The sequence below is a fragment of the Sceloporus occidentalis genome, unplaced genomic scaffold, assembly GCF_023333645.1.
Source record: "Sceloporus occidentalis isolate IW3139 unplaced genomic scaffold, rSceOcc1.0.p SCAF_45, whole genome shotgun sequence".
Classification (NCBI taxonomy): domain Eukaryota; kingdom Metazoa; phylum Chordata; class Lepidosauria; order Squamata; family Phrynosomatidae; genus Sceloporus; species Sceloporus occidentalis.
The window spans coordinates 368861-394684 of NW_028317025.1; the positions used below are offsets into that span (position 1 = coordinate 368861).

The 25824-nt window shown below is 38.3% G+C and overlaps 1 protein-coding gene across 1 annotated transcript; it reads left to right on the forward strand.

Moving 5' to 3' along the window:
* The first annotated feature begins 15727 nt into the window (after window positions 1-15727).
* LOC149289406 (olfactory receptor 5AR1-like) lies at window positions 15728-25148 on the forward strand. The gene is made up of 2 exons (XM_089490502.1): window positions 15728-16642; window positions 25107-25148. Exons 1-2 carry the CDS (start codon window positions 15728-15730, stop codon window positions 25146-25148), a joined length of 957 nt encoding a protein of 318 aa, XP_089346628.1.
* The last annotated feature ends 676 nt before the right edge of the window (window positions 25149-25824 follow it).

Here is a 25824-nt window from a genome sequence, read left to right on the forward strand (position 1 = left end):
ATGCCCCAAAAATGCTTCCTCAAATCCTGAAGAGCAAACATTTTATAAAACCCCACATCATTTGGCTAATAGACTAAAAGTAACTTGCCTCCTATAGTCCATTGACTTAAACCCTTGCAAAAACCCTCCACAACCTGCCTAACAACAAACTGATGAGGCTGACACGTTCTGTGAACTTAAAATAAAAGCCTAAGGCTGTCAACTTTCTCTTTATGGATGGAACTGATGTGCCATTTACAAACCATAACAACATGGCTACCTTAGCTTCCACACCAGAAGGATTTCCAGCGTAAAACTGAAAAGCCGTAATAGTTCGAGCTGCTGGTGAGCTGCAATATTATTAGAATGCCCTGAGACGTGAACATTTATGAATGCATACATTTAAAAGCAATAACTGATGCAGTAAGCCCACAACCATAGAGGAAGAAGCAGTAATATCGCCTGCAACACATTCATGTTATTGCATGTTATTGCAAAGATGATCCCCCCCCCATCGGCACCACTATTGGAAACCTCTGGAAGAAGACCTACTTGGTTCCTATGCACAATTCCAGCCACTGCTCTAGAAACCAGACTCTCCAAAACTTCCTTAAACCCCAGAGCCTGACACATCTGTCAAAAGCTCCAAACCAGCATTGGACACCAATTCTTAAATCCACGCATATAATTAAAGTCAGGTAAAAAGATGTACCACACTGCCAGGTCGCCCGAGTGATGTAAATATAATACTGTGTTGCGTTGATTCCCGACAAAGATTGCAATTAATGTTCTAGTTCTTAATCTGTGAGACTAACAATTTAAGATCATCTGGTATGTTGCTAGGGAGGTGACATAGCATGGCATCCGAGTCGATCTCAGTCCCTAAAATAACAGATTGTTGTCCCTGGGCCCTCTGTTTTTTCAGGGACCAAAGAGACACCAAAATTAACCATCATCTGATGCATTATTTGTAAGAGAACCAAGATACTCAAGAATCTGCCAGACTTACAAACAAAAAATCATTCAGGTATTGGACAATTGACTGTATACCTGTCAGCGACTGTCATACAAGTACAACAGCGCTCAATGAAAGTGGTAGAGTCCGGTGTGCGGATGAGAGTCAGCACTGTAAAACAGGACAGCCTGGTCTGGTACACGAAGCGTAAACGTAATCAGGATAGCCGGGTCTGGTACACAAGAGGTTAATGTAATCAGGATAGCCGGGTCTGGTAATCGAGAGGTTAACGTAATCAGGATAGCCAGGTCTGGTACATGATGGGGAAACAGGGATAGCAAAAGAAAGCACGTCTACTCAGCACAATAACTGAGCACTGACTGAGTCTCAGTGCTCAGTTTTTGAAAAGCCAGCTAGTAGACACCACGCCCAGGGGCGTGACACTACATGAGTGTGTTCCCCGCCCACAGTGTCAGGGAACACATAAAGTTACTGGAGACGCGAGCGTGCACGTCTAGTAGACAGGGGATGAACAGTGGAGGCTGAGGAGGAGGGAAGAGAGGACATGGCGCAGGACCTGGTGTTCAGACTGAGCGGGTATTCAGGTGAGTTACTCCGCTCGGTCACGGGACCCTGACAATACCAGATACTTCCCTTACCACCCAATCCAGAAATAAACTAAACTGCTCAAAATAAGAACAGCGCATTGGAAGGTGACAATTGACATACAACTTCCCTTCCCAATAGCACTTGTTCAAAATAGTGATTAGCCAATTTCTACATTATAAACAGTTACTTAAGGTTTATGTGTGAATGTTTATTTATCCATCTGGCTTTACAATGAAAGGTCATTTGCTTTATATAACATATAATGCAAAACAGAAGAAGCTTCACATCAAAGCCTTCAGTTACTATGGGCTTCCTTAGTTTAGTATGTATGAGTAGAAACATGCAAATTGATTTCAAAGCTTTCTCTGTACTTCCCTGAGAGTATAAGGTAATAACTGTTTCCCCCTACCCATCATTATCCTGGAAATGAATTTTGTTTCATATGATGAGCCATTCTGTTTTGAATGTTATTTTTTTTTATCTAAGTATCCACATAGGACAAGAATCCAAGGTCAGAAACGGTAAATCTATCAGAAGGAGGTGTCACGAACCGGGTCCATACAGACGACTGTAAAGACCCAGAGCGCCCAAAGATTGTGTGCAGGAGTTACGGTGCAGTAGTGGAGTTGGACAGGGCCTGGTGCAGGGCGTTGTGCAGCCACATACCAGCGCCCTGACATAGCAGCGGATGACGTAAAAAAGAAAAAATGGTTCTGCACTCAACTCCCAGGAAGCTTGACAAAGGCCCTGTTTGGCCGAAACGTTGCTTTTGTTTGCTCTCGCTTAATAAAGTGTCCTAGAGACTGGAAGCTGTTTGGAGTGCTGGGATTCCTTTTCTTTGTTTGTATAGCAGCGGATGACAACAGAGCAGAACAGAACAGAACTTGGAGGTATCCTGCAGGCACCCTGGAGCAGGCATGAGACATAGCACCAGAATCATGTGCAGGATGCTGCAGGCTGAGAGTATGGAAGCTAAGCAGAGTCCAGGAGAAACATAGCAAGCAAGGGTGACAGAGCAAAGAGCATAACCAGACAAGATATCCATAATACAGGGCACAACAGAGAACAAGACAAGGAATACTCAAGATCCGTCTACCGGGGATTCAAGACAGAGCATCCCTCTACCGGGGATTCAAGACAGGACACCCCTCTACCGGGGATACAGGACAGGACACCCCACAGGTTACATCACAGACTGACACACATAAATACAGGAACTAGCCTAGGACTATATGATAACTATTGGAGATTCTGTCATATCTTATTGCCATAGTATGTTTAGCCCACCACTACACCAAAGTACTCCAATGACGGTGGGTCCTAATGCTAAAGCCTGCCTACGGAAGTACTATTAAACTGAACATTGAATCTATACACATATCAGAGAGACATACCTGTAGACTGCAGACTGAGACAAACAGAACACACGGGTGGGGCACACCTTATAAAGGAAACAGAGCTAACGCAACGAGCAAGACTGGAATCAAGGAATCAGAGGTTCAGGACAGAACATACAGAAATCCAGAAATGGACCACAGCAAGACAGGGAAACAAAAGACATGCAGCTCCGCAGCCTGGGTAGAGCGTGACAGGAGGAGGAATTGGGAAATGGGGTACTGGTGTATGACAATGGATAACACAGGAAAGGCTAGGCGCAGGAACAAACGACCGCTGAGTTGCAATGGATACACTAGACAACTGAGCATGGAGTGGGTATAAATTAGGCTCATGCTAAGCTTCAAAAAGTTCCTTCCTAAAAATATGTTACATCCTCTTTAAGAACATGAACCCATCATGCCAGCTGGGCTGCTGAAAGAAGGGGGACTCACAGGCCATAGTGGCCAATGCCCTCCTTCACACAACATGGGGGTGGTGAGGGTAATGAAAGTACTTGAGGTATACAGCCGCTTTCTCATGCCCTGCTGAGAGGGGCTCCAAAACAGTTTTGTGTTTTGAGGCAGGGGCTCCCAAATAGTGTTGTGTGTGGGAGAGGCTGCCAATACTATGCGTGGGGGTAGGAAGCATCAAAAACATAAAGAAAAAAGAATGAATGAGAAGTAAACAAGAGAAACAGAGAGAGGAGATGGGATAGAGAAAGAGAGAGAGAAAGAAAGAATGAGAAAGAGATAAACTTGGTGAGAGAGTGAAGAAAGAAAAAAGAAGGGGAAAGAAAGAAGGGGAGAGAGAGACATAGAGAGAGAGAAAGGAAGAATAAAGAGAGAGGGCAGAGTTGGAGAGGAGAGAGAATTAAAAGAAAGAGACAAATAAAAAGAAAGATAGTGAAGAAAGAGAAAAAAGAAAGATGGAGGGAATAAGAAAGACAGAGAGAAGAAGAGTGGAGGAGAAAGAGAAAAGAAAGGGAGAGTATGTGCATAATACATACCATAGTAGTTTAAGATGGTATAGTATTAGTTTGTTTCATATGTGGTGTTTCATATGAAGATACTGCATCATCTTTCTTCTTAGATTTTATGAAGAAATAAAGATGCATCTTTTACTTATTTTTTCTGAAGATCTTTTTTACCATCTCCATTTGTGAGTGTTTCTATATCACCTACATATCCATTTATTCTATCCACTGGATTACACTGTTGTATTTTAGGTAAATGAAAGTTTATTATTTTTTATCATGGAGTACAATAAACATTGAAACAATGGGAAAGAACATAGAATAAAAGGAGCATTATCGAAGAAGACAATAACCCTTAATCAAAAAGGGATTTGAAGGACAAGAGGTGTATGTGCAGAGGTACCTTGCAATGACTGCACCTCTCTTCGGAACCAATAAACAGATAATATGAAGCAAAGCGGAGTGGTGAGTCGATGTCAACTAACCTCTAAATTGAAGTTGCTGCACAGCCAGCATGACAGCCAGCATGCCCATAACCCAGTGTATGTCTCCATCCTGTCGGAGGCTAGATGGACCAATTCTTCCAAGCCCGTATCTCCACCACCCGGGACACTGACTGACGCAGAGTAGGAACCTCGCGGCGCCGCCAGTAAAGCGGAATAAGACTACGAGCCGCGTTGAGAAGAGTAGGAACCTCGGCGCGCCGCCAGTAAAGCGGAATAAGACTACGAGCCGCGTTGAGAAGATGGCGGAGGACCGAGCATTTCATTTGTCCCAAAGATTTCTCTGAATAAAGAAGGAGACCCATTTCCAGGGAAAGTCGGACCGGCTCCCCAAAACCTCTTCCAAGCAACGGAATACTCCAGCCCAATAGGATTGTAGACGACCACAACCACACCAGATATGCAGGTAGGTACTGTCATGATTAACTCATATAGTGGATGCATGGAGGGGTAACCCAGCAGAGGTGGTTAGTTTCTTTGTTTAAGCATTCAATGAGTTAATCTGAGGTTGATTTAATGTGTTTCTTTGTGCATGCCCTCTGTATCTGTTCTGGCTAGAGGTGTCATCTTCCCGAAGGACCCCTGTGGTGATTCATGGCCTAACAGATAAGGATCCTTAGTTATAGGAATTCCATTCCTATCTTAAGTGGAGGGGTTTCCATCACCTTTACCCCACCATAACTTATTGGCACATCAAAGATGGGAACCAATTCTTGGAAAAGGTGTCATATAATTGGACATGCGGTCAGAGGGGTGTTTTCTTGAAACAGAGTCTGATTTAGGGACAATGCAGCGACCGAAAGGCAGAACTCCATGATATACTCTGATCGGAACAACATCATAAGAAACCATCTGGACTTAAGGAGTTCCCACAGGCCTGCTTATTGGAGAAACTAGTGAGTGAGGGTCCTGTGTTTAAGTCCCATTGTTTTTAAGAACTGTTTGCTGTTTTATTTTTCTTTTGTATGTCTTGTTTTTTGTAATTCTGGCACTGTGTAATCTTTGTCTTTTTGTTATTAAAATATTCATAATCTAAGTCTGTCTTTGGGCTCTAGTATCGATATCCACAAACCCTAAGAGAGGATAACACGTTACCGTATTGTTATTAAGTTCTACAGGATATATATATATATATATATGTTGTTTGCCCGGGGTGGGTTGATATATTTATATAGAGATAAATGTTCTAATTCGGATTTCTCACGAATCCGGTATCAAAATCGTGAGTGGTGGCAGACTACCTGGGGGGATACAGGCAGGATTTGGGGGTTAATTTGGTGTAATTTATGCCTTGTTAAGGGGTCAAGTTAGTAAATCCAGAGGCCTGGTGCTATTAACCCCTTCATGCCCATGCCCTCCACACAGTCACGGCTTGGCAAGTAGTCCTGACCGTGAAAGGGACCTCTCTCCACTCCACACCTCCAGCAGGTTGGAGCACTCCCCGGCTATATTCTGCTGATTGCTACCGGAGTTCTATACCACATCGTCATTAACTTATAAGCGGTCTCCTGGTAGAATATTTGTGTGCTAAGATGCAGACTGTCGGTCTGAGAGAGTTTCTCCGAGCTTGGATTCCCACATTCCCATAAACACTGGAGGTATCAAAGAGTCCTTCTCGAGGAGCAGACGGTAGATGATAGAGATTCCCTCCTTGGGGAGGCAGTCTCGTCGAGCAAGCTGTTTGAAAGGAGTTAGGGCTCTAGAAAGATGGTGCTTGCCCGGGAGCATTACAACATACAGCACCACCTGGGTGTACCGGAAGCGTTGCAGCAAAGTACCTCGAGCCGTGGGTGCTGCCCGTTCAAAAAGCAAGGGGGCCGAACCATCCCACATCTGTTAAATGGTGGCATCAGGAGGTAACTCCAAGGAAGCAAGGTAACCCCTCTCCAGGCCCGGGGTGAAATCCGGGTTGCCAGCTATAGGGGTTAGTGGCGACGGAAAAGAGGAGAGAGCGCCGCCAATTTGTCTCCTTCGCCAAACCTCCCAGGAGGCCCTCACGAAGGGATTGGAGCTAAGGGTGGACTGGAGAACCTCGGGCCTAAGCCCTAAGCAGCCACCAAGGGGGAACCGACTATCGGACTGCTCCATTTCAGCCCAGATCTTAGAAGCAGGGCTAAACCTCCACTCAAGTAAGCGCAACAAATGAGTTGCACAGTAATAGCCGAAGAAGTCAGGTAGGGAGAGGCCTCCCCTATCCCGTCGCACCCCTTTCTCCCCACTATGAACCACGACTGGTCGGGATGTATCAATGAACCCAACACCCCCTGTAGCCGAGCAGCCAGCACTTTAGCAAATATCTTCAGATCAGCGTTTAAAAGAGATATGGGCCGGTAACTTTGACACAACAGCGGATCTTTGTCGTCTTTCGGCAAGACTGTGATCGTCGCCATCAGGGAATGTGGGTGCAAAAGCTCACCCGTCCGGATAGTATTGAGGAGTATCATAAAAGGGGTCTTTAACTGCTCCCAAAAGGTACGATAGTATCACAAAGGAAGACCGTCAGGCCCCGGAGCCTTCCCTGCCGCCATTGACTTCACCGCTGCCCACACTTCATCAACCCAACGTCACCCTCCAGTGCTTCCGCCTGTTTAGCAGTCAGTTTACGACTGACATGTTCGTCCAAATAGGCCTGAATGAGGGTGTTCCGGCTAGTTCCCATGGAAGAACAGGGAAGATTGCAGGGGCGTACCTAGAGTATTTGGCACCTGGGGCGGATCCTGTATGTGGCACCCCCCCCCAATACTTTAAAACTGCATAGCTTCTATCATTATATACTGGCGCAGACATTGAAGGTGGTACAGCATTACTGTTATCATTATATACTGAGGCAGACATTGACGGTGGTACAGCATAACACCTACCACTATATACTGAGGCAGACATTGACGGTGGTACAGCATTACACCTATCACTATATACTGAGGCAGACATTGATGGGGGTACAGCATAACACCTATCGCTATATACTGAGGCCGACATTGACGGGGTACAGCATAACACCTAACACTATATACTGAGGCAGACATTGACGGTGGTACAGCGTAATCCCTATCACTATACATTGAGCCAGACACTGATAATAGTGCAGCATAACTCCTATCACTATATACTAACCCAAACATTGATGTGGTGTAGGCCTACCATTTCATTGTCTGGCTTAGGGATGCACCGAAACGAAAATTCTGGACTGAAACCGAAAATCCAGCATTTACCTGTCCGAAACCAAATATGACCCCCACCGTAAAAAAAATCTCACACTTTTATTTAAAGTAAGTGTGACGGATCGTCCTGTGCCCCAGACTGGACACATCCGCCCGTCAGCTCCTTCCCTCTCCCAGTAAGCGGACACGCTGTGGCTGTCCGAAGAAAGCAGTCACAGACCAGCACTTCCCTCAATCATGAGACAGGACTTCATGCTTTGAGGTTAAAAACAGAACTCTCTTTATTACAAACACACAGAACTTATATACAATCTACATTCACTGTGCACCGAACCCAACCCCCAATCCTATCAGCCACATCCCCTCACAAATCCCATCAGCCACATCCCCTCACAAATCCCATCGGTATACAGGGGATGTATCAGGTGAGGGGATTAAGGGATACAATGGGTTCCCCCACCTGTGTTATCCCCCCTGTAGTGCGGGTGCCGTCTGGGCAGACAGGGCTGTGTTGGCTGATTAAGAGCCCCAGCCAGATTATAGGATCGTCTCTTTGAAGGCTGGAGCTGCAGCCACATTCAAACGGTACAAATAAATATAATAATAATAATAACAGTGAAGATCAGACATAGGTTCTTCACAGTAAGTAACACAGCAAAATAGGACAACAAATTCAATAACAATATTAATATATTATATATATATATATGATTGTTAACAGCAATCACACTCCTATCATGCCAAGGCATACCCAGATTCCAGCATGTACTAGCTGACTTGGCATGATAGGAGTGTGATTGCTGTTAGCAATATATATATATATATATATATATATATATATATATATATATATATATATATATATATATTGTTATTATTATTGTTCACATGTGAACTCAGCACAGGAGGCATAGAATCAGACATACAAATCCCGTATTTGCAGGTACACAATAATAATGTATGGAAACATAGCAAGAGATAAAACTACAGGCATAGATCACACGTTGCACAACGCAAAGCCAGCTCTGGCGTCCACACTGCCCACATAGAACCTGACCAGCACCCAGATTACACACATAGGATTTACCATCTTTGTCCAGCCCAGGATGAGTCAACTTTGTCCCCAAACAGCCCGGCCTGTGCCATCTTTGTCCCATAAACACCCTGCCTGTGTCATCTTGGTCCCCAAGGCTCAAACATCCTACTTGTGCCATCTTTGCCTTTCCACAAATCAATTTTACATCTATCATACACACAAACACTTTAACAGTCACTCACTAATTCACACTTTCATTCACATAATTAATTCATACAATCATTTATTCTCTCTCATTCACACAAATGTACACATTCATTAAGCATTCTCACCACCTCATTAATTATCTCCCTCATTCAGACAATTCATCTACACATTCATTCATTCTCACTCATTCTCACTATCTACCTTTCCCCCTTTTCTACCCCTTCTCACTATCTACCCCCCTCTCCCCCCCTACCTCCTCACTATCTACCCCCCTCACTATCTACCCCCCCTCCCTACTATCTACCCCCCTCTCCCTCCCTACTATCTACCCCCCTCCCTACTATCTACCCCCCTCTCCCCCTTCCCTCCCCATTGATCATTTCAAATGCACTTGAATAAAGATTTCTGTACACATATTTCATTGGTATAAACACATGGCACCTTTATTTGTAGCTATATACATCACTTGAAGTTGATATAGATAGAATCCGGACATACATCTTTACGTAGCACAAATCCTATATCCACTATTTTATTCGTTTGAACTCTACATCGATAGTCTTTATAAATCAGAAAGATTAAAGACAGCTTTTTCTTCGTTCTTTTTCCCCCCATTCACTCATATTGAGAAAACAATATAATAGATCCCTGGGATTTCCGATCGACGGCGGCTCTTAATTACATTTCCTCCGGTTCCGCCTGTTGAGGTGAGGACACTCGCTGGATAAGCAGATCGGCACTTGAAGCCGCAACTTTATCAATCAGAAACGAGTACCGGAGACTTCGGAAAATACCCGAGACACGAAGCGCGGCAACTTCAGAGACGTCGGCAAACGCAACGACACCAGCATACGGGGGCTATAAAAGCACAGAGACATCAAACGAGAGCACACCCCCGATCAAACTTACTTCTCCTGAGGAAGCCTTTTAGGCGAAACGTGTCAGAAGGATCACACGGGACATCCCATTGATCAAGTTTCTGGTGGACTCAATTTTTAACGCTTGTATATGCACTTTGTGCATGGACTAACCGTGAGTGCAACTTTATTAGCTACAATTGCTTTTACTGAAGATATTGCACCATTTTCAGTTTTGTTTTTTAGAATATATATAAAGATTTATTAAAGGAATTTTTACAACACACTTTGTTGGGCCTGAAGCATCCTCTCCGTTTGTGAGTGCAATCACAACATCACTCATTTAATTTGAATTTATACTTTTTACACTATATTTGTTTGTTTTTTCTTCCCTTACATGTACCTGCACCCTAACCATTTGCTCATTTGTATTTTTACACCCTGAGGAAGAGTGTCTTTTGGGCTGCTGCGGTCAGTAGGGAAGTATCACATAATTGTATTATTTCATTCAAAAACACTGTGAACACGAGAATTAGGCATATTACACTTTTCTATGTTGGAGTTAAATGGCCACATTTGGGACATGAACAAAAAAAATATATATCTGGGTAGATATCCAGAAAATGTAGAAAATGTGGTCTTTTAGCCCCAAATAAACTTGACAAACCTATGCATGGGTGGTATCACTGTGCTCAGGAGATGTTGCTTAACACATATTGTGGTGTTGTTTTAAAGTGACACATACTAGGAGCTGTAAATTCACATCTATTCCATTCCAATGTGTGTGGGGAAAAAACACAAAACAATTAGTACCACAAAGGCTAGTAGTGGAATTATTGTATAGAAAGAGTTACATCTGTAATACCCTGGGAAGTCTAGTCTCCAAAAATATATGGATTGATTTGATCTTCCTATGTAGGACATAAGCACAGGATGAACAGATTGGAAAAAAATAGCAATATGCTATTTGCCGTATAACTGGCAAAAAAAGCAAAAGAAAAATGAATCCCCATAAAAACATTTTTCTTTCTTTTTTATCCCGGTTCATTTTCACTCCTTTTCTATTTTCACTACCTCTTTCATCTCTTAACCATCCTTCTCTTTCTTTCTTTCTTGCTTTCTTTCTACTCAGTCATACCAACCATACCTCAATCCAATAACACACTACCTACCTATGACACCCAGCCATCACATCTAATACCCATTACACCTAGCCACGACACATCACACTTCGCTCCAATTACACCCCACACCCATCACACCCAGCCATCACACACATGTTAAAGATTGCCATGTGTACAGTTCTCGGGACCCCATCTCCAGAAGATATTAGTATTTGAGGGAGAGTCCAGAAGAGGGCTACCAAAATGGTAATTGTTTTGTAGGATCAAAAGAAACATGAGAGACTAAAGGAGCAAAATATGTATAGCTTGGAGAATAGAAGAAAAAAAGGAGATGTGATAGAAACATTTAAAAATTTAAAGACATTTAGAGAAAGCACAATAGGGAAGAAATTTTAAAACAAGAGGTGATAGTCCAAAGCTAGCGGGTAGGAGGTTTAGAAAGGCAAGCAAGGAAGTTTTACTTTACTGAGGGGGGTAGAACCTCCTATAAAAAGCTAATACAGTGTGGGAATTTCAACATGCATGGGATAGGCATAAAGCTATCCTGAATCTAAGACAAGATCAAGGTTGATTAAAACCTGAGCCTTAGATCAGATAAATGTTTCTGTGCTTCTATGTTTTTAATTCATATGGATCAGGAACCATGTCGAAACAAATTGAATAAGGAAGGAAATTTCTAAGATGTATACAATGAATTATACCACAACCATACCAATGCCCACAGTAATTAACAACTGCACAGTCCTTGTGAAACACACTGTTGTCTGTTCAGGAGCTATGCCTATTATTTTCACACTATTTTAACAGTCTTTCTGTTGGTACCAGCAGAACCGCTGGTACCAACAGAAAGACTGTTAAAATAGTGTGAAAATAATCACAACTGTGATAACCCCAGATTACCAGTTAATTTAATTTCTTGGGAAAGGCCTACAGTCATTAAGCCATGCTTAAACATTCTCAGGGTATGGAGAGGAACAGTAGTTTTCTTTCTTTGAGGCATTTTAGCCTGTTGTGTGGTTGGAACACAACAAAGGCATACCCTATCCTCCATCTTTATTTTATTAGGAAGCAATTTCTAAAGGAAATGAATTTAAAAAAGCTTAGGTATTAGGAGGCCACCTGAATGCATTTTAATTCCTAGGCTGTGATGAGTTAGTCTTTATTGACTAAATTAGCCATTGTTATCATTCTTAGCCATTATTGTTTACTGTGACCTGTGCTTGCATTTGCTATGGTTTACATTATTCTTCTGGACTTCAGTAGATAAATATTTTCCCATTTTTAAGATACGTAGGAAACATTGATCCAAGAAGCATTTTCATGTTGCAATATGGAAGGTTAATGAATATTTCTATGAAGCAGATAAGTTGTCTCAAGAAGAATTATGCTGAGTGTGCAATATAATGTTTTGCAATCTCAAATTACCTTCCAACTCAGATGCTCATGTACTTTAGTGAAGATACCTCTTGAATCTGAATAACATTTACACTTCTAAAATAAAATTCTGGATGGACCACCTCATTTTGCAAATTTAATATGTATTCCGTAACTTTATGGCTAGGGAACACTAATAAACAGTTGTAAAACGTAACACTTAACAAGCTTGGTTATCCCCTGGCGCTGCATCATTTATTTAACTAAGCTTCAGAAGTGACTGCCTTGTTATGCTCTGCACTAGGAAACCGAAGTGGGATCCATGCACTTACTTCGGTATGCATATGCACACAGGTTAGTACGCATGCACAGGAAACGTATGGGGTCAATGCTCTAAAACAATAGTTTTGAAGTCACAAGATTTTGGGTCACCTCTAAGCATTTAGATCTGAACTGGTTTGAATTTTAGGTCTCGGTGAGGTGTCTTCATAAAATCTGTGAAGGTTACAAAAATATATTTAAGATTTTATTTTTTTCCCTTTTCTCCATCTGACTGTCACAGATTATATATTTCAAAGTATTGTCCCACAAAATAACACACAAACATCGAGCAGTAAATTCACAAGTAGAATTTTTCTAGAGATCGTTACTTGATATTGAGATCATTAGTTTGCATTCCTTAAAATGTCTGTCTAGGATTAAAATGTAAAATGCAAAATGTAAAATGCCACACTGATATTGCTTTAACATAGTAACCCTACTGGCATATATATTGAGATCCTACATAATGTGTGATTCTCAAATAGTAAAAATAATGTATAATAATAAAAAATAATGTAATAATTGGTACTGTCCTAACCTCAACGTGTGAGGAAAGGGATTTAGGGGTAATTATTTCTGAGGATTTAAAGATAATGCAGTAGATGCATAAGACAATGCAGTAGAGCAGCGGGTAATGCTAGCAGAATGCTTGGTTGTATAGCGAGAGGTATTAGCAGTAGAAAGAGGGAAGTGCTCATGCCGTTGCACAGATCACTGGTGAGACCTCACTTGGAGTATTGTGTACAGTACTGGAGACCATATCTCCAGAAGGATATAGAAATGTTGGAGAAAGTGCAGAGAAGGGCTACTAAAAGGGTTTATGGATTACAAGATAAACCTTACCAGGACAGGTTAAAGGATCTTAACCTATATAGCCTGAAAAAAAGACGGGGGGGGGGATATGATAGAAACATTTAAATACTTAAAGGGAATCAACAAGGTAAAGGAAGAGAGTTTATTTAAAAGGAGAAATACTACCACAACAAGAGGACACAAGCATAAACTAGAGGGGCAAAGGTTTAATGGTAACATCAGAAAATATTACTTTACGGAAAGGGTAGTGGACGCATGGAATAGCCTCCCAGCAGAAGTGGTAGATGTTAATACAGTAAAGTAATTAAAGCAAGCATGGGATAGGCATAAGGCCAAGCTAGATATAGGATAAGGGCAAGTACTAAAGGAAAGTACTGAGGTTGGGCAGACTGGATGGGCCTACTGGTTCTTATCTGCCGTCACTTTCTATGTTTCTATGTTTCTATAAATATTTCAAAGCTTTTAAACTAAGAGGTTTCTTGTAAATGAGATGATGAATGTAACCTGAAGCCCCTTCTCAGAAAAAAAGTCAAGGGGTGATACACCCAGGACATGAACATTCTAACAGAAGGGAGATATAAATAGAAAAAGAAACATTTAAGGTATTTAAGGTATTAAAACTATATTCAAATCTTGAAGTATCAAGAGCAAATTTTTAATATCAAATTCTTGTTTTGTCCCCCTGATATAGGAAGCAAAAATCTGGTCTAATTGTTTTAGAAGCTGTCCTGGAAGACGCAAAGGGAGTAAGTAAAACAAGTAAACTTTGGGATTGGGTGCGCTTTAACAATATTTATGTGGCCTAGCCCTTTCTTGTTATTAATTTCTTAATTTCTAATATTTTTTCTTGATGTTAATTAAAATCATTTTATCTAGGTTGTTACAGATGGCTATTCCTAAATATTATATTTCATTGCCTGTCCAGTCTATCCCTGGAATCCTTTGTAAAGTATGGCTTTGTCCTGAATTTACATAAAACCTCAATATTTGTGTTTTCGATAAATTTTAATTTATTTTACAATTTGAATTTCTAGCAAATTCATCTATTGTATCTAATAATATAGGAACTGATTTATCTGGTGCCAACAAGCACAAAAAGACATATAGCATAATTTTCTATTCCTGTTGTCCCACTATAAGCCATTGAATCTCAGGGGTATTTCGAATTAAAGGTTTGAGCTTCAAATTTAAAATTTTATGCGTATTATCCTCAGCCGAGCCAGCTTGATTTGCATGTACTAAATCTAGTATGTTAGTATTTATTCTCTGAGCCAGAATTGTTGATAACATTTTTACATCAATATTTATCAGTGATGTAGGCCTATAGTTGGTTATAAGAGTAGGATCTGTACCTGGTTTTGGTATAGGGGTGATTGATTTGTTTTGTTTGTAACATTTCACTTGCAAATTTTGTTTAGTTCTTTTATAATTTCAGAAGTAATATTATTTGAAAAATTACTTTATTTCTCTTTTGTAGGTCAGCCAAGGAAATATAGAGGTCGGACAAGGATATGGCTATTTTCTTTGTAAATTGAGATGTAAGTTTTAATAAGTATCCTCTCAAGAAACAACACAAGTTTATATCTGGTGTTGCTCCATTATCATTAGAAATTAAAAATGTTTGTGCTTGCTGAATCGAGTTGGCTCCATTCTCCGTTGGTCGTAAAATAGCACCATTCATCTTCCAATTTCTTTTTTTAAATGATAATGTGGATTATCTTTAATATCAATAAATACTAGGGCATGATCAGACCATGTTATATTCCCTATTTCTGTTCTAGTACTGCTTTTAAGTGAAGGACCTTTCATAAAACAAAAATTAATCCGAGAATATGTAGAGTGTGGATGTGAGAAAAAGGAAAAATATTTTTCTTGTGAGTGAGGGTCCGCTAAACGTCATATAAATTATGTTTAAATAAACAAGAAGATATTGATTTTGCTTTATTTTCTAACCGAGAAGTATATTTCCTATCTAGTCCCGGAGCTAGTATACAGTTAAAATCTCCTCTCAAAATCAGTAAATCCCTTACAAATTTTCTTGTAAACAGTATCCAAGTAATTTAGGAATTTCACAGTTGCAGACGAATATCACAAAGGGGCGCTTATTATCGCTTTCATGATGAATGTATTTAAATTTAACACTACTCATTTTTTCTTTCCTATAAAACATGCTAAATATACATTTAAATTTGCAGTATCGCCTTAAATTCAGATTGGATTGTTTCCAATGTGTTTTGTGTATAAATGCTATATTTAGCTTTTCTTTGATTGATAAACTATATAGATAAGATCTATAGATAGGATAGTGAATTCAGTCCCTGTGGTTTATTTGTAAAGCATCTAATTTAGATTTTATTAATTTTAAACTTCCACCTCCCATATTTGAAGCCTAAGAACAATCTTATGAGCCATTCTGACATACATTTGGCGTGAAGATCATGGAGCACCAGAACAGGACTGATGTCAAGGAATTTGTTCTTGCTGGGTTAACAGAAAGCCCTCATCTGAAAACCTTTCTTTTTGTTCTATTTTTAGCCATTTATACCTTGACCATACTTGAAAATACTGCACTTATTACAGTCATTAGCTACAATGCACAACTATATACACCAATGTATATTTTTTTGCGGCAGCTATCCTTCATTGACATATGTTATTCTTCCTCAGTTACAATAAAGATGTTACAGGACTTTGTTTCTCAGAAGAACTGCATCTCATTTGCTGGATGTAGTTTGCAGATGCTCACATATGCTGGCTTTGGGGCTAGTGAGTGTTTTCTTCTGGCTGCCATGTCATATGATAGGTATGTGGCTATCTGCCATCCATTAACATATCTACAAATCATAAATAGGTCAGCAATTACAGCCATGCTTCTGTTGTGTTATATTGGTGGGTTTATTAATGGCTTTGTTCAGACCAGTTTTTCATTTTTCCACCTAAAATTCTGTGGATCTCCTCAACACATTCATCATTTCTACTGTGATGTCATTGCATTGATTGAGATTTCTTGTGGTGACACAAAACTTAATGAATTAATCCTTTTCTCCTTAGTTGGTTTTATTGAGCTTTCATCTCTTTTTGTGATCCTGGTTTCATATATGTCCATTATCAATGCTGTTTTGAGAATCAGTTCCTCTGAAGGACGCAAGAAAGCCTTCTCTACCTGTGCATCTCACTTAACAGTTGTGTTTTTGTTTTATGGGACCATCATTTTTATGTATTTGAGACCTTCATCTTCTTATAGTCCAGAACAAGACAAAGTCATTGCTGTTTTTTATACAGTAATTATTCCTTTCCTTAACCCGATAATATATAGTTTAAGGAACCGAGAAGTCAAACAGTCAGCGAAGAAAATATTTTTGACTTGTCCTAACTAAACTCTCTCTGTACATGGAAATGTATTGCTGGTCACAGAAAATAAGTAACTAATTAATGTGTTCCAGAGATAAGCCTTTAACCCAATTTATTTTATTTTTAACGTATTTTTACTTTATAATAATACATAGTAAAAACAAGCCGAGTGAAAAAAAGGTGAGAAGTGGTATCATTTTCTGATAGGTTTACAGAAAAAAGGCATATCAAGGACAGCAGTGGATTTAAAGGCATAACTGTGGCCAAATAGGAATGTTGTCATCTAAAATAAGCAGAAAGTGTTGTTTTGTTCATCAATTTGGCAGAGTTATCAGTGAGTTTAGAATGTTTAGTATAATTATAAGAGGGACTGAATGGTTAGTACAAAGGTAGATTAATGAGCTTTGGGCCCTGGCGCAATTACGGTATATAGAAAGGGTCCCCTCTCCGTATTTCTTGCCTTTAGCAAGCTCTTGTTTCCCTTTTTTTGCTTTCTGACTCTTGCTGTTTTTTCTTTTTCTGTTCTGTTCTTTCCACCCTCGTTGGAAATGTGTGTATATATATATATATATATATATATATATATATATTCATACTGTATACAGACACACACACATATATACAGTGTGTATATATATATATATATATATATTTATACACGCATACATACATATACTACCAAGCAAAAGTTTGGGGTCCTTGTTTTTGTCAATTAAAATAACATAAAATGCATCAGAAATACAATGTAGTTCACATTTCAATAAAACAGAATTGACTTGACTTGAAACAGAATTGAAATACAATGTAGACATTGATAAAGTTGTAAATTACTATTGTAGCTGGAAATGTTTTGATGGAATATAGGTGTACCCAGGCCCTTTATCAGCAACCATCATTCCCTCGCCCCACAAAAAAAGAAAAGAAAAAATCTTGTAACAATTAGTTTTAATTAAAGATTATTTATGTGCAAGTGCAAACAAGTACAATGATATATAACTGCAAACACAGGCAAGAATATTGTATATTACATTAAATATAGGGAAAAGACAGCAGTGCAATCTTTGTAACAAAAACATATTTTTAAATATTAAAAAAATTGGACCCGAGGTAAGCATTTTCTTGGGGCCCCCTCCACGGTCCTTAGTATGCAATCACTCCTTCCCCTCCCACACCAAAAAAACGACTCTGCAGATTAGGGGAAGACTGTGAGAGTGAGTGCAGTCCTCCCTCCTTCTAACCCTACCGTGACATTAAGAGGTCCTCTCCCCTGTAATGATCCTCTTTGTCCCCTCATTCACTAAGCCACACCTCTCTTTTACTTACTCCCTGTAGTTCAGATATAGTTCAAATAAACAACACTTGCATGTATAGATCAACAAAATAAGACATACAAACCCTATAGTTGCAGGTATACATGAACAATATATGGAAATATAGCATAGCAGGTATAGCTCAAAACAATAACACACAAACCTAGCTTTGAATGTATGGATCAATTGAAATTCACATGTGGACTCAGCATTGAAAATATAGATCAAATATGAGGTTTAGTGTATCCTTAATTACTCCAAAAAGAGTTTTGATTATATCTCCTAATTGTTCACATTCCCACCACATGTGATATAAGGTTCCTTCTTTTTGCCCGCATCTCCAGCAAACTCTAGAAATATCTTTATCAAATTTTGAAATGATAACTGGGGTCCTGTACCACCTGTGTATTATCTTATATCTCATGCATGCTTAAACAGTGTGAGTGTTTTTTTATTTCATTGTATGCTTGCAGCCAATCTGCGTTTGAATATGTTTGTCCAGTGTCAATTTCCCACTTAACTTTGTTTGGCAAAACACAGTTTTGCTGTGGCAGTGGCAAAACAGTGGCACAGTGGCAAAACAGTACATTCCATAGCGTTCTTGAGTGTTACAGCGACCCAAAAAGTAGTCTAGAAACAGAGTCCGTAAATGAGGCAAGAATATTACCTACATGACTGGGGGTGTATCTTGGAGAAAGAAATCGTCTAGAACTTAATATAGTGTGAAGAAACGACATGTAGGGACAAGTAAAATGGAAGGTGGAATGGTCACAGACTACTAAATGAGAAATGAGTAGGGATCGATCTGACTGAAAAGAGGCATAAGATCACAACACCGAAAATGGAAGTACAGAGATTGTGCAGCTGTAAATGTAGTTGATTGATACATCACCAAATGGATACACGGAGGCGGACCAACAATACGCATACCTACATAACGTAAATTATGGTGGACACATAGACCCTATGCAAAGATGAGGCGTACCACATTAGTGGAGAGAGGGTCAGCAAGGCATGCTAAGTAACAGGGCAAATATAAAAACAAAACCAAATAAGAAAACGAAAATCGAGGTCCAGCAGAGAGAGTGTGTGAGGGGTGTAGAGATGAACGTAATGGGCGGGGAACCGCAGAGACAGCAATCATGTAGATTAAGCACTGCAAGGTATGCCCGTATAACTGGTCAGATCCCTTTCCAGCCCAGCCACATAAGATCGCTAATAGAACCATTTAAGCTCAATTGTATGATCTGTTCCACGGGAGGATCCCATGAGAACTTCTATCTGATATATAAACTCGACCTGACTAACCCAGGCTGAAAAGGAGGGTGGGAGTGTTTAATTCTTATGTAATTAAAAAATTCATTGTTTGATAATCCCCATTTCTCTTTCAAAGTGGCCCAAGGTAAAAAAACATCTAAATGGTATAAATCTGATATATGTTTTAAGTTAAGTCGACTCCAACTATTTAAATTTAAATCGTTTATACAATTTTTTAGTGCTTCTATTGGGGCAGAATGTAAGATTCCTTTCTCGATGTTCATACTTTTTAAAAATTTATCTAAAGTTATGATTAAATCTTTAGTTACTGCGTTGTCAGTTTTAATAATCTTGATTAAATCCCGACTAGCCCAAACTACATCAAATGGATGTGAAAGATTAGTATTTTCAGTTTCAATATTATACCAAGTTGTACTGTCGTTTATGGGTCTATCCCATAAGAGAAAGTGAGTGAACATACATGATTCGTGTAGTTCTATGATGTTGGGTAGAGATAAACCTCCCATTTGTGTACTTCTTACTAATCGTGTGTGGGAAATTCTCGGGACCTTATCTTGCCAAATGAATTTTTTAATCAGCTTTTGAATTTGAGAAAGTATAGGGTAGGGGACTCTTAATGGAATAGCTCTAAGCATGTATAATATTTTTGGAATGTAATATGCATTAATTACATTGAGTCTCCCTAGCCATGAAATTTCTAAACCTTTCCAGTCATGTAATTTCTTCCTCATTTTGTTAATTAACATAATATCTCTAACTAGTTCTTTTAAGTTATATTTTATTTGTATACCCAGGTAGTCTATGGAGTTATTTCTCCAACTCACATTTATATGTGATCTCATGATACTCTCTTGTTCTATCGTTTGGTGGATTGAGGCGATCTGGGTCTTATTAATGTTTAATTTGTAATTTGAGTAGCTGCCGTAGTCGTTAATTATTTCTAATACATATTTTATAGAATTTTCTGGTTGTGGAAGAGTTAAATTTATTTAGTCTGCAAAAAGCATTATTTTGTGTTCTTTATATCTTGATTTAATTCCAGCTATCTTAGATGAATTTCTTATCGCCTGAGCTAAAGGTTCGATCGTTAATACATACAATAGTGGGGCTAGTGGACAACCTTGTCTCGTTCCATTACTGATTTTAAAGGCTTTCGATGTAAACATAGCACCAGTTACTAATGCCGAAGTTTCTTTATATAATGCTAATATGTTGTTCTTAAAATGTCCCACAATACCAAAGGCTTCTAGTGTTTCTGCTAAAAATAACCAGTCTACACGGTCAAATGCCTTTTCTGCATCGAGTGCCAGAAAGGCAGTGTGTATAGAGTTTTTGTTTGACAGGTCTATAAGGTTAATTATTTTGCGTGTGTTGTCTGTTAGTGATCTATCCTTTATGAAACCTGTTTGGTCCGGGTGAATAATTTCGGGAAGGTATATCTTGAGTCTTTCGGCAAGAATTTTTGAGTAAATCTTAATGTCTATGTTTATCAATGAGATTGGTCTGTAGTTGGAAACAAGACTCGGATCTTTATTAGGTTTTGGTATTGGGCATATTGCTACTAGAAGCATTTCAGATGGAAAATTGGCTCCGTCTGTTATTTCTTTAAATGAGTTAAATAATAATGGAACAATAATATCTTTAAGTGATAAGTAAAAAGCTGCCGTGAAGCCGTCAGGACCGGGGGCTTTTTTCTTATCTAAGTTTTCCATTCCCTTTTTAATTTCGTCTCTATTTATTGGGGCGTTTAATATTTCTAGAGCTTCTGTTGTTAATTTCGGTAAATTAAGGGAACTAAGATAGCTCCTGATGTTGCTTTGAGTTTTTTGTTCTTCTGTAACTATTCTATTAGGATTTTCTTTGTTTAATTTCTCTTTTACATCTAAATTAATATATAAATCGGCGAGGCTCTGTCCCTTCTTTTTTTTTTTATTATGCAGCCCCTCATATAGCATTTAAATGCATTCCAAAGTGTCAAGTTAGACACTTCTCCATTGTCATTTGTTTCTAAATATAGGGAAGCATGATTATTTAGGTCTTCCAAGGCCTCGTCATTTTTTAATCTATACTCATTCAATCGCCATCTGCGACTAGTTTCGTAGTATCGGTTATTCTTAAATTCAATGTAGATTGGTGCATGATCTGACCACACTATTTGCCCTATACTGGAGTTTTTTATTAATTGAAGGTTATCGAGCTCAGTTAGTATAAAATCAATCCTACAGTAAGAGGTGTGAGGCTGAGAAAAGAAGGAAAAGTCTTTCTCACTGGGGTGAAAGACTCTCCATATGTCATATAAACAATTTCTTTCTAAAAATGTCTTTATTTGTCCTGCTTCTATTCTTATGAGTGGGTGTAGAGATGCAGTTGAAGGTAAACCTTTATCTTTTTCAGGGTCTATGATACAATTAAAATCTCCTCCCATATAAAGAAAGCCTTTTTTTATTTGTAGTAATCTTTCATAGAATTTTGTCACAAACTTGGAAGGGTCTTTGTTTGGTGCATAGATATTTCCAATAGTATATACGATATCGTTCAATTTGCATATTAAGATTTGTGATCTGCCCTGTGTATCCTCCTCATGTAATATGAGCTCAAATTTAACTTTGTTTGATATTATAATCGCAACACCTCTCTTTTTCTTATTCCCTTCAAAGTTTGAGCAAAATATCTCGGGAAATTTCTTATAGTTCCAAATTCTTGACGGGTTAATTACCCAGTGTGTCTCTTGTATCAAAGCAATATCTACATTGTTTTGAATTAATGTTTCGTACAGGTGAGTTCTCTTTTGTGGACTATTTAACCCTTGCACATTCCATGACATAAGTTTTATCGTAGTGCCCATTCTTGTAGTTTCTCAGTGCTTATTAATAATACCTTTATCTTATATTTCATATTTTTTAAAACATCAGACATTCTACATACACCCAGACATCTATCAATTTTAAGACACTTTGTCCAAAAATCCATCCTGTTAAACTTACAGGTTAATTCCCAAACGAAGTTTGGAAGTTAGGGCTAACAATTACCGGTCATGTTTTTATTCACTCGGTTATAACACTCTGCATAAAAGTATATGTAAGAGCCAATGAAGTTGCGGGAGATAGAGAGAAAGAGAGAGAAGTGAGAAGGAGTGGAAAGGAAACGGAGAGAAAAAAATAAATAAATAAAATAAAAAGGAAAAAAGGTATATATGTGTACTTTAGAAGTATGTGAATAAATAAAGAATAATATATGTGTATAGTGCATTAAGTGATAAAGTGTCTGATATTTCGCCTTAGCGTGTCTTCTCGCTATAAAGTATTTTGTGAAGAGAAAGAAAAATAAAAAATTATAAATATATATGTAAAATAGAAAAATATATATATGTATGTGTATAGTGTAGTGGCTAATACAGTGTCTAGTATTTCGCCTTACGTGTCTTCTCACTTATATGATATTTTGTGGGGGAAAAAAATAAATAAAAAAAATAAAAAAATTTATATACGTATGTATTAGAAGTAAGTGGGTAACTGCAAATTAATAAATGTGTATAGTGTGATAGATAGTAAAGTGTCTAATATAGCACCTTAGTGTGACTTCTCCCTATAAAATATCTTGTGGGGGAAGAAAAAAACACATTTATATAAAACCCCATTGCTTAAATCTTTCTTTGCCTGATTCAACATCTTTTATATTAACTGTTGTACCTTCGTAGATCAGTTTGAGGCTGGTAGGAAACCCCCATCTATAGTCCAATTTTTTTTGTCGTAAAATTGTTAGAAGATCTTGGAATTTTCTTCTTTCTTTCCTTATATATGATGGAATGTCTGCAAAGAATTTTAAGTCTTTGAATTTTTCAGATGGAGTAATTTGTTCTCTAATTCCTCTGTTAAATCTTTCTTTTATTTGTTGATTTGTGAATCTAACGAGAACATCGCGAGGCAGATCATTATTTAATTGACTTGGTTTCTTCATTCTGTTAAAGGATTCCAAAGGTGTATATTTTAAGGGTTGGTTGCTAAGAGTATCTTGTATAAGATCCATTAAGTACTTTTCAAGTAATTCATCGGATATTGATTCTGGGATTCCTCTTATGCGTAGATTTTTCCTACGTTGGTTGTCTTCCGACTCATTTACTTTATTTTCCAGAGCTTTAATCATTGTATTCAGTATCGTGTTTTCTTCTTTAAGAAGTTTTTGTTCTTCTTTAATTTTTTTTTATTTCATCTTCTTGTATCTTTACTGATTCTGATATTTTAGCAACGTCCTCTTTAATTTCACTTGTACTGAGTTCAATATCGTTTTTAATTTTTTTATAGAGGTTATTCAGTAATACAGAGAGCGGTTCATCTTCATTATTCTGGTCTTGTGCTTTAAGTGCTTGAAGAGATTCTCTTCGTTCATCCATTGTTACTCTTCTGTTAATATGTGAATTTTCTACTTGATAGAGAGGTTTAGGAGAGTAGTAGTCATTTATAGGTTTTTTTTTTCTGATTTTTTATCTTGTGTTATAGTTTTATCTTTTTCCTTGTCTTTTTGGGGAGCCATTGTTTGATTTAATTTTTAAATTGGAAACCTCAGTTCCCTTCGCTGACTATATGCCTCTTGATGTCTTTTGTTTGATTTTGATTTTAGTTCTTATGATTCTTTCTTTCTTTCTTTCTTTCTTTCTTCCTCCCTCACCCTTCCTCCTCTCCTTCCCCTCCCTTTCTCCTTGTAAGCTTGTGGCTGTATCTGCATTTAATATAAATATGTATATGTTATAATTAAATGTACTCTTATTGATTCAATATACCAATTTATTTCTAAATATTAATGATAATAGTCGCTTCCTATGGATCAATTTATATTTATTATATTGTAAAACATGATTTTAAACATAATTTTAAAAATTGGATGACTAAATAAAAATTAATTGTAAGAAAGTTCTCCAACGCTACTCTGATATATCTATATATATAAATGGTGTTTCTTTCATCTCCTTCCTTTCCTCTCCTATCTCATCCTCACGCTCATTTATCCCTCCGCCTCCACTTCAAGGCCTCTTGATAATTGGTCTTAAGTTAGAGTGCAATTGATGTCATTGCGAGTTAATAAGTATATTTTCAATATTACAGAGTCTGTTAATCACGAGCACATCCCCCCTCCATTCCAATTTCTTTTACTTTAGTATTTTTTCAATATTTTAAACAATATGTTTAATATACAGCTTCATATCTTTCTTGGTTACTCACTTTTTGCTTTTCATAAAGGTGTTCTTCTCTGGCCGAAGTATCGTTCTTTGCTCCTGTTTTAAGGAGCATTGATCTTTGGTGTGCGTTAACCTCAAATTGAGCGCGAAGGAGGGGGGAGTGACTTGTGTTTTTATCCTGCTGCGTCTCCGTAATTTGCATCTCGGTAGGTATGGTGGCCGAGAATTGAGCAGGCTAAGTATGCTTGCGGGCGGCTTCTTTAAGGCAATGGACCTTCCTCCTTATCCGACCTCTTGTCCAGCCTTTTTCGTCCAGACGTAAGTAGAACGAGCAGGTTAATCCGGGGGCGGGCGAGACTTTCATGTCTAGCTCGTCCCGTACCAATGGAGCTGCGCGGCCGTTGTTTTGGCCGAAGCTCGGCGCCGCGTCTCATCGCCGCTTTCCGGCGTCCCGGCATCACAGCATCGCAGCACCCACCGCATCAGTGTTGCAGCCCAGCCCTTCGTCTCCTCCTCGGAGCATACGTCACACGTCACGCATCACTTCCGTCCCTTGAAAACCTCAAAATTGTTCCATTACCCCAAATATTTTTATTTCATATTGGTCTACACAAACTACAAAAAAAAACAAAAAACGTTAATAGTTCAATTAGTATTAGCCAGCAAACTGGTCATAGCTAGAAACTGGAAAAAAACAGGAAAAATATCTTGGGAAGAGATAAACGCACAAATACAATTCCAGAGTAAAATGGAAGAGGGCTACTACATGAGTATAGGGAAAAAAATGAAATACTTAGAGATATGGAATCCATGGACAACCCATGCACAATCAAAAGAAAGACCCACTGAATAAGTTAACAACTAAGTTTAGTAATATAATAAATTTAATGATACCTGTCAACCAAAAACATAGCTGTATAATTGATGAAAGAATGGATGTATGGCATTTATTTTACTATTTAACTCGTTATAATATATACTTATCTGTTTAGAATGTAATTTATTAAGATAAAAGTAAGGGCAAATTACAGATAATTCGAGTTATAAACATAATATAATGACATAACAAATGCCAAGCAGCACTGGTTGGTTTATATCATATTTGTTTGTTCGTCTTTATTGGTATGTGCTGCTGTTTATGTTAGTATGATCGATTATAAATAACACTATGTAAGAATCTAGGTAGACAGCTAACAAATCGATTGTTATGTTTATACATGTCTGTTTTTGTATGTTTTAAATGTACTTTTTTGATTATAAATAAAAAAAGAGAAATATTAATAATAAAAGAAAATATAGATCAAATAAACAGAATAAGACATACAAATCCAATATTTGCAGGTATACGTAAAAAATGTATGGAAACATAGCAGATATAGATCAACAGAATAACACAAAAACCCAGCATTGCATGTATAGATCG

Coding starts and splice junctions, on each gene's coding strand:
- LOC149289406 (XM_089490502.1), top strand. CDS start 15,728: ATGGAGCACCAGAACAGGACTGATGTCAAGGAATTTGTTCTTGCTGGG. Junction 16,643..25,106: donor TCAAACAGTCAGCGAAGAAA/ATATTTTTGACT, acceptor AACAGGAAAAAT/ATCTTGGGAAGAGATAAACG.